The 10,009-nt window shown below is 48.6% G+C and overlaps 1 protein-coding gene across 1 annotated transcript; it reads left to right on the forward strand.

The window, feature by feature from the left end:
- Window positions 1-806: 806 nt before the first annotated feature.
- On the forward strand, window positions 807-9,778 carry LOC149277534 (von Willebrand factor A domain-containing protein 2-like). Its single transcript, XM_089502817.1, has 13 exons — window positions 807-852; window positions 968-1,042; window positions 2,061-2,194; window positions 3,575-3,684; window positions 3,777-3,971; window positions 4,532-4,665; window positions 4,961-5,093; window positions 5,287-5,342; window positions 5,706-5,813; window positions 6,154-6,732; window positions 7,099-7,650; window positions 8,988-9,110; window positions 9,732-9,778. The coding sequence occupies exons 1-13, from the start codon at window positions 807-809 to the stop codon at window positions 9,776-9,778; spliced, it is 2,292 nt and encodes a 763-aa protein (XP_089358943.1).
- Window positions 9,779-10,009: the final 231 nt, after the last annotated feature.

Below are 10,009 nucleotides of genomic sequence, written 5' to 3' on the forward strand. Positions count from 1 at the left end.
CAGGGGAGAGGAGAGGGGCATCAGGGGTTTGAGTCTCAAAAGGAGACTGGACAAGCTGAACAGGGCCACTTGGCAGGTATGAATTAATGCAATCAGTGATGGGATGTTAGAGTTTATTTAAAGAAAGAATCATTTCCTTTTATTTGGGGACTAAGTGATACCGCTGTTAAGCCCCCCCCCCCCCCCCCCCCCCCGGACACGGCTTTGCGTTACCTGCTGAGCTCTCGGGAGGTTTGGCGACGGGGCAGTTGTGACGGGGCTAATATTTGCCCTGATCCTTGATGCCTCTGCCAAGGCGTACCGTATTTATACTATAATTGGGGCACTGTGGCCACGATTGTTTACAAAGTATCAACAGCGACAGTGAAAACCCACAAAGCTCCCTTTCTGCTGAGAAATAAATCCGCCCCGCGCTTTTTTATTCGAAATTGTTTTTTTAGGGGAAAAAACGGCAACTGGTTTAAAAAAAAAAAATTCTTAAAACCTGATACGAGTTATAAAGTAAATATGATGACAGCGAATGATGTTATTTTATTGATTCTTCTTGGTGTTATTATTATAAATGTTGTTTTTATTGTTGTTGTTATTATGTTGCTCTATAGTGATGTCACAATAAAGGGACAGAGTCAGAAAATGTATACTTTTTTAACTCTTTACATTCCAGCTCCTGCACCTACATATCTTCTCCTATAAATTATAGATTTGCTGAATTTACAGATTTCCTTTCAATTGAAATGAAAAATTCTCACGTATTTTGCATTATAGTGAAATGATTTTTGTGTCCCAGATCCGCTGTGAGAATGAGAATGGGAAGGAGCGTCTATCTATCCCTCGCGTTCCTCGCCTCGCAGGGTGAGTACGAGGTGTTTTCTGAATGTCCATCGATTTAATCTGCCGTTATTAGCGTGTAGAAATCTCGCGTGTCACACGCGTGTTCGGTAACGCTGTCTCATCGCGTGTCTTGCAGCGTTACGATGCCTTTCTCTTCAAGAACTCCACGTCGGTCCGGAAATTACCGCGAAAATCTCTGCAGCCGGGCAAAGTAAGGCGACGGGGGTGTAACGGCACCGGGCGCGTAAACACAGAACCTGCCGGCAGCTCGGCCCCATTCGGCCCGTCTCTATAGAATCTGCATTGTGGGCCATTAAAGGGTTAATATTTAAATCGGTTAGAGCTCCTTTCGTCTAATTCTTGGGACGCGATCATACATTGGAAGCCCGGGTTCTTCGCTATAAGGCTGTTCTGCCGCCACCGCCGCGAGTAGTCGAGGGCCGGTAATTAGCGGGACGCGCTGGCGCAGGTTGCTATGACTGCGGGGTTTTACCAGCCCCCGCCTGGGGCAAAAAAACCCAAATCTTTAAACCATAAAACATAAATTATTTTAAGTCGGAACAGGAGTCCAAGCCTCGGAAAATCATTTAAATCACGCAATAAGTCAAATCTGAGACGTCTTTTTTAACCTCGTATCTGCTGGAAAGAACTGAAACCGCATAACTTACTAGAATTAGATTTTATTTTATATATTAAGATTTTTTATAAAAACATAATTTTTGGAGTTTTTTTACATCAGTATATGTGCCGGAATCCACCAACTTCATTATGTTCTTTATAAGCTATGTGGCTTTATTTCTGTCTCTTTTTTTACCCACTTAAGAGACAAAACCTGCCAGCAGATCGGCCCCTGTCGGCCCCCGTTTAGTCGGCCGTTTCTCCTGCTGTAACGACTCAAACCTTAATCAGTCGTTGGTCTCGTCTTAGATTCAGGAGCCGTATGTCTACCCCATGCATGTTTAATACCCTCACTGTATTACCCTCTACCACTTCTGCTGGGAAGCTCTTCCACTTATCTACCACCCTCTTCCTTCCATTCCATGTCATCCTCTGACCCTCTAGTATGAGATTCTGGTCTCTTGTTGTAACTTTTCTCGTCTCTCTCTCTTTTCTCTCCCCCGGGATGGACATATCCAGATCTATCCTCTGTAAAGTACGGAAATCTTGGGGTTTTTATATTAAGGATTGTCCCGTTGTTATTGTTATTGTCCCGTTTGCCTCCTCGGCAGGGATGCGGTGCTCGGCTGCGCTCGACGTCCTTATTCTTCTGGATGGATCTAATAGTGTCGGTAAAGGAAGTTTCGAGAGATCCAAACACTTTGCGTCCCGTCTCTGCGATGTGCTGGACGTCGGGGGGAATCAGGTCAGTGAATAAAATTCTCACCCAGCAAGTGGGGGATTCTACACGTCCCACTCGTTATGTCATATGTGCCAGGTGTCCCTGTTCAGTTTATTCAGTCCCTCAATGCCCCTCTTTGCTGGGTATGAGGGGATCGCAGGGTTCTACAGCCCTAAAAGCCCCGATAATGTGTATAGAAACAGCAGGGAACGGCTTTATAAATTAAACGGGGCAAATAAACCCCATTATTCTTCTTCTAAATACACAAATAGCCCCGCCCCTAACCACACCCCCTAAAACAAAATGTACCCCCTCTTTGGCTATTTGAAGTGTCGGGGGGGGGGTCTTCACTTATATAGCGGCTATATATTTAATGAAATGTTAAAGTAAAAATAACTGTTCACTAAAACAATCATAGACCTAAAGTTACAGGGATCTGCATCCCAGCCGACGCAATTCAATTTCAGCCGCTGCTGTTTCTAGAGCCGGCGGAGACTGCGGGAAAAGCCCCCGGAAATCTCGGATATAAATAGAGTAAATGGAGACGAAGAATTAACATTCCTCGGTTAATCTGCGAGAGCGATGGGGATTCGAACGCCCGCGGAGGCCGCTTCTGCTGCAAATGGCGGCGTTCGGCGTTCTACTAATTACTGAAAGGAATTTAAGGGCGGAACGCGTGCCGTGTAAGCGCTGCCGCTGCCAAATGCCCCCATGGGGGGTACAGGGCCGGCCAAATGCCCCCACAGCAGGGTACAAATGCCCCCATTCGGGCCTCCGTAATAAAACAAAGCAGGGATCGGGACAGAGCGTTTTGTTCTGTTTTTTAATTGTAGCCCCTGATGCACCCCCTACTATGCGGTTTTTGCCCCAGTCTCAGGGTGATGGGGCAGGTTCTTGGGGTCACACAGTCTGGAACCAACTCCTATCCTATCCTACCCCCCCGCTGGGATCATATATAAGACCCTCAGTTTGTGCTTTTGCGCCGATGTTATGGTTGATATCCCTGCTTGAATGCAGGTGACTCATATGTTTCCTTAAATAATGACGAGTCAGGGTCTCCATGACGACCGGCATTAAAGTCATCCGGGTAACACATCTGGAGAATCAAGACATAGAAGCTTCATAATGGGATTTAAAGGGTTAATATTTCTCGGGGGGGGGGCGCTCATTAGGAAAGTTCCCAGGTATGCTTATAAATAAATACCATCTTCCCTGCAGCATTAGAGAAAGTCCTGGGAGCCATGATGTATTTTCATGCGCTGATGCCAGATTTGGGGGATTACGTCTAAAGAGCTATTTTGGTTCAGATTTAAATTCTTATCGTTCTTTTTGTTGCTATGGTGATAACACCGCTTCCCAAACCTTGCAGCCCTGATAACGCCCTTGCTGTGCTCTGTCGCGCAGGTCAGGGTCGGGGTCGTCCAGTACAGTTCCGCACCCCAGCTGGAGCTGCGCCTGGACTCCGGACTCAGCAGAGAAGACGTCAAAGAGAAAATCAAGGCCGTGACGTTTAAGTGAGGCCATTTCTGTCATTTATTATTGGAATAAACCCCGTTCTGCAGATCGTGCCCCGTCACCAACGCGTTCTTTTGCCTTGTTGCCCCAGGGGCGGCAGCACGGAGACCGGGCTGGCTTTGAAGTATATTTTACGGAAAGGATTCCCCGGCGGACGGAACTCCTCGGCCCCCAAAGTCCTGGTCATTCTCTCCGACGGGAAGTCCCAGGGGAGCCTCGCCGGCCCCGCCGCCCAGATCAAGGAGAGAAATATCAAAGTCTTCGCTGTGGGGGTGAAGTTTCCAAGGTAACAAACATTCGCTATTTCATGATGATGTCATAAGTGAACGGTTACACGGCCGATGACCTGATTGGATGAGATGAAATGGGTTCCCTCTATAACATATTCTAGTGCAACATTTTAAAAAAAAAATCATCTTATCGTCATAGCAACCAGCCCCAGAACGTTGCTACATTTATTTATTTATTTATTTATTTATTGCTACATTTGTAGGGGTAAGAATGGTGCAGTTGGGGGGTTTTTACCCTCATTAGGGGTTCTCAGAGATATACAGCGGGGGGTATTTTAATATATCGACCACGAGGGCGTCTCTGGGGCAAAAATGCTAAAAAGCACAATCCTAAGGTTTATTAATAAAAGTAAAAAATACAAGGTGCTCGGAACCTTCAGATATCATAAAGGGTTTAATAAAGTGCGAGATTTGGATACTGGGACGAAATGGCATGAAAAGAAAGATGGGGAAAGTGGTAGGGTAGTAGTGGGTGGCTGGAACCGTTTCCCAGTGAGAGTGGGAAGCGCCAATGCCTCCCGACCTGTGTGCCTGATTCCCGTTTATCGCCCTGTAGGTGGGAAGAGCTCCATGCTTTGGCCAGCAGTCCGTCAGAGGAACATGTCATGTTTGCTGAACACGTGGACGACGGGGTTAACGGCGTGGCCAGCACCTTGTCTAATTCCTCTCTCTGCTCCGCCGCCCCGCCAGGTACGCCTCGCCGATCGATTTAATGGCCGGAGTCCACCAATAGTCACTATTTAGGTGAAATCCAAGCGGTGTCTGGGCTGAGGTCGGAGGCAGCCTGTGGCAGATCCAGCATAATCTACTTAATGTCTTGTCCTGATATTCTTTCCTTTCTCCCTCCCCAACCCTTACCAAGTCTGCCTGAACCAGCAACTTAACAATAGGGGAGAAATAACTCAATGGGGAGGAATAATGCTGCAGAGCGGGGCGTTACGCTGGCTGCTCCCAGGGTACATACATGTTTCTCCTGCATTATTAGGCTGCGACGTCCGCTCCTTCCCGTGTACTCGCAAGACCTTGGAGACGGTGAAAGAACTGGCTGGGAATTACATGTGCTGGAGGGGCTCCCCGGGGCCGAGCAGCGTCTTCGCCGGACGCTGCCCTTTTTACAGGTGGGTTTTATTGATATGTCGCCATTTTGGGGGGGGGGGTGAATTTTTCCAAGATAGACCTGGGGGAGAGGGCCAAGCATGGAGGGACGACTAAGGGAGAAGTAGAGGGGAGAGGTCCCGGTATAGAAGCAGGACGGGGGCCGGGCTGGACGCAGGGCGAAGGATCCATAACCTCTGTCTGTTCTTTTTAAAGCTGGAAACGTTTCTTCACCAACCACCAGACCCAGTGCCACCGAACCGTCTGTCCAGGTAACGGGGGGGGGGGGGGATTATGCCAAATAACCCTGAATTTGTACGTCTCACCTACCTGAACTCTGATTTTATTGCTTTCTCATGCATGTTTAATCCCCTCGCTGTATTACCCTCTACCACCTCTGCTGGGAGGCTGTTCCACTCATCTACCACCCTCTCACTATCCAAACGTTGTGGCCGAACAATCAGAAAGAAATCGCTTTGGCATCTAATGTTCTTAGAACTTTTATTTTATGACTTCATAGATTAACAGTTCAGGTTAATCTCATAAAAAGGCAGAAGAAATGGGTTTTCCGGGCTATACTGTGAATAATGTACGTTACGGGGTTTGTGGGACTCACCGACGTTCCTTGTTCCCAGATCCCTGCGACTCCCAGCCATGCAAGAACGGCGGCTCCTGCATCCCGGAGGGACAGGACCGGTACCACTGCGTCTGCCCCGCTGGGTTTGGAGGAGAGCTGGAATGTGGTGAGTGCTCTTCACCGAGTTCACTCACTTTAAATGATAAATACGGCCCCTGAGTCAATGCGCTGCCTCCACCTGAGACGAGGCCTGTCATAGACCGGGGGTTTTAACATTTGGGGCAAGTTTCATAGATGTGTGGCCTTTTAGATACAGGGGTATTTTTGATGAGCCCGGAGGGTTTTATCTCTCGCTCCTCACAGTTTTGGCCGGAATGCTCACTTCAGTTCTTTGTCTTCAGAGCGAGTGACTAGGAACCGAGACACGTGACGGTTGTCACCACCTGGATACTTTAGTTGCTTTTCTTGATTCGGAAACAAAGTTTCTTCTGTTCTTTGTGTTTCAGCTCCGAAGCTGAGTCTGGAATGTAACATCGACCTCCTCTTCTTGGTGGACAGCTCAGACACCTCTTCTCTGGAGGGTTTCATGCGCCACAAATCCTTCCTGAAACGTTTTGTCCAAGCCGCGCTCTCCGACGACTCTCCGGTGAACGTGGGAATCGCTCAGTACAGTAACGAGGTCCGCTCCGTGGTCAAAGTCGGCGAATACCAGAACGTCTCAGAACTCCTGAAGCTCGTAGATGAAATGCGTTTTATGGGAGGCGACCTCTTCACCGGCAGAGCCCTCCGCTACGTTACACGGCAGGGGTTTAAAAGCACCCCGGCCTACGCAGACATCCGAGATGATCTTCCACGGGTCGTGGTCCTTCTCACCGGCTCCACGTCGCGAGACTCCGTTACAGAGGCTGCAGAATACGCCAGGGACCACGAGCTCTTCCTCATCGGAGTGGCAACCGACTCGTCCAAGGAAGAAACGTCCGAGATCGTAGGGAACCCTCAACAAGTTCTCACCTATTCCAGCCCTCAGCAACTGTTCAACCAGCTGCCTCTGCTTCAGAAGAAGATCTGTAGCGTCGACGTTCAAGGTATTGTTATTTCAGACACATTGTATCCGCTACATGAGCTATCCAGACTAGATAAGCCTGACTCCAGGAACTGTCCCACCAAGACTAAGCACACGACCCATGAATAATCTTATATAATCCTAATAGTAACGTCTAATGCCTCGTCTGCCCCTTCATTTTACCACCCCAAGCCCTGCCCCCAACATGCATTCCGATTATATTGGAGTCGGTTTGTCTCCTGCATGGAGAAGTCCTCCACCGCTCTCCAGCATCTGCAACGCCTTCTACATCACAAGTGCCTAAATTTACCCCAAAATCAGACGGGCGCGTTATGTATGAAGGGTAAGAAGCCATTGTCTTCCAATCATTCTCTGTTTCTTTCTATAGGTTGCCAGGGACAGCCGTTGGATCTCGTCTTCGCGTTGGACGCCTCTTCTGCGGTTGGACCGGAGAATTTTAACCGAATGAGGGACTTTGTCAAAATGGTGGCCCTCCAGTTTGACATTAACCGGGACGTCGCCCAGATAGGTCTCGTTACCTACAGCAGCCGCCCCCAGACCATTTTTGGGCTGGACGTTCATGAAAAAAGCTCAAGCCTCCTGGGCGCCGTTAATCAAGCTTCGTACGCCGGAGGATCGGCCTCCATGGGAAACGCTTTGCTGCACGTCTCCAAGGAAGTGATGACCATCCAGAAAGGAGCGCGGCCGGGGGTGAACAAGGCGGTGGTCGTCATCTCCGACGGAAAGGGGGCTGAAGATGCCGCGGTCCCTGCCCAGAAGCTGCGGGAAAATGGCGTACGGGTTTTTGCCATCGGGGTCGGAAACGTCCAGAAAAACCCTCTGCTCCGGATCACCGGCTCCAGCAAGTTCTTGACCATCGTTCCTTCTTTTGATGCTCTCGGTCACTATGACAACGACCTGGTCCAGAGCGTGTGCGAAGGTGAATATTTCTATAGGTTACATAAATTAATTGGCCACAAAGACTCCTCCCATCACCCTGGGCCGTATTTATACGTCGTGGGGTCCTGGACTGAAACGTGGGTTCTCTTTGTGCAATAGATGTTTTTATGGTTGGGGGGAATTTGGGCCATAATCTGTGATTTTTGGGACCGTTTTTATTATCTAATACACAGAGGGAGGAGAAATAATTGCGTCAATATGGGGGGCAGCACCATATAGTGAGACCCCCAGCTCTGCTAAACTGCAGCAGCAACATCAAAAAACATTGTAAATTTTATAGAATAATGAAGCAAATACTGCTTAATTTATCTTAAAACAAGCTAGAACTATTTATTAAAACTTTAGGACAATGCTTTGATTTACTGTGAGGGTGGTAGATAAGTGGAACAGCCTCCCAGCAGAGGTGATAGAGGGTAATACAGTGAGGGGATTACACATGCATGGGATAGACATACGGCTCCTGAATCTAAGACGAGACCAACGACTGCTTAAGGTTTGAGTCTTTACAGCAGGAGAAACAGGCAGACCGGATGGGGCCGATCTGCCGGAAGGTTCTATGTTTCTATTAATGGCATTTTTAAGTGAACCGCTTTAAATCATAACAAAGCCGTCACGGTGCAATAACCCTCAGTCTGTTCACCGATAGATGGAATTATAAAGTATTTATGAACGTTGCATAGCGAGGGGACCCTGCCAGCTGTGTTTAGAGACGGCTCCCTCCCCCCGCAATCAATCCTTTGCTCCCATTTCTCGGGTTTGGATTTTCTGATGGTTTCTCCGTCTTCCTGCGGACAGATCCCGGGGATCACGGAAAGAAGAGATCACAGAGAAAACCTTTAGAGTAACTTTATAGCCAAACAGACCCTCGGTGACCCCCAAACCAAAGGAAACAAAGTTACTCTGTCCATTTTCTGCTTAAAAGAGATTTAAATCCCGCGTCGGAAGAATATAGTGGATAAATGTTTCTGTTGTGAACCAAAGGGCGTAAAAACTGTTTAAATCTTATTTTCAGGCCAAACAATTAAACAATTTTTGAGGTTTGTAATTATAAAACACATTAGAAAGATTGTTAAGGCTTTTAAATAAGCGGCCAATCAGAACGCAGGAAGTTTGTTCCATCGTGTTACTGTAACGAGTGCACGGCGGTCTGCGCTCCGCGGATTCGCGTTCTGGCTCTTATCCTGAAGAAGGGAATCCCCGGCTTTACGCGGGATGCTCGGTGCTGGAACCCGTATATATTGGGCTCTTCCTCACCTGTACCGATGTGCGGCCCCGGCTGGCCCCATATGAATTAATTTGTCTTGTGTTACATTTCAGAAGCCAAATCCCCGGTGAATCTGTGCAAACCCAACCCGTGCATGAACGACGGGGAGTGCGTCCTGCGGCGCGGGAGCTACCGGTGCGAGTGCCGCGGCTGGGAGGGCCCCCACTGCGAGAACCGTGAGTGTGGCCGAGACGCTCCTTTAACCGGGGCATACGAGACAAGACCGTCTACAATATTCTAAAACACTTCATAGTTTTATTTAATGTTGTATTTTCTACATTTATTCAGATTTATATTTCCAGCTCTGGCATTCACCAAACCCAGAGCCGCGGCATTTCATGCAAATTCCCCTCCGTTTCCCATGATCCCTCAGTGCAGGCGGTATCGGAATCCTGCCTTCAGCACGAGCAGGAAGTTGGAAGCCGCTTCCTGTTCTCTCCCTCCCTTCAGCACGAGCAGGAAGTTGGAAGCCGCTTCCTGTTCTCTCCCTCCCTTCAGCACGAGCAGGAAGTTGGAAGCCGCTTCCTGTTCTCTCCCAGCGTTGTTTTAGCGGACGGTGCATCAGCCCACTGGGTGCTTTCTGGAGCCGACTCTGAGTGTTTTTGGGAGTTACTCACCCCGATCCGACTTTTTTTCACCCCCTATCATGCAATCTAGAGAATCCCCGCTAATGTATAAACACGCTGCGGGTTATTAAGGTAACTGTTATTGGCTCGGGTGTTGCAGTCGTCATGGTTTTTATATATTTTACTCTAGGAATATCGAGAGGGGACACCCCGCTACCGCTGCGCCAACAGGGAAGAAGCCGCCAGACGAGGAACTCCGGCGCTCCTCACGGAATTAAAGACGTTCTCACGGGAGGATCCTTAAGGAGGGCAACGTCCTGACCTGTCGGCAGCGAGACCCACAAATACCGACCGCTTCGCCTGTGAATAGCGGACCGGAGGCGACAGAAAAGAGATTTCATTTCGGGTCGTATTTGTGTAAAATCAGGTGACTCAAAAAACTCTTAAAAAAACTTCCACTGGAACACGAGGGGGAAAGTTACATCCACTCGCTGACATCACAATGCAAG

This window comes from Sceloporus occidentalis, unplaced genomic scaffold (genome assembly GCF_023333645.1).
Source record: "Sceloporus occidentalis isolate IW3139 unplaced genomic scaffold, rSceOcc1.0.p SCAF_212, whole genome shotgun sequence".
NCBI classification, from domain to species: Eukaryota; Metazoa; Chordata; class Lepidosauria; order Squamata; family Phrynosomatidae; genus Sceloporus; species Sceloporus occidentalis.

What these genes read in the sequence shown, in the direction of transcription:
- LOC149277534 (XM_089502817.1), top strand. Translation starts at nt 807, where the DNA reads ATGGGAAGGAGCGTCTATCTATCCCTCGCGTTCCTCGCCTCGCAGG. An exon ending in TGGACGTCGGGGGGAATCAG is followed by an intron (nt 2,195 to 3,574) that starts GTCAGTGAATAA and finishes TCTGTCGCGCAG; the next exon opens with GTCAGGGTCGGGGTCGTCCA. An exon ending in ATCAAGGCCGTGACGTTTAA is followed by an intron (nt 3,685 to 3,776) that starts GTGAGGCCATTT and finishes TTGTTGCCCCAG; the next exon opens with GGGCGGCAGCACGGAGACCG.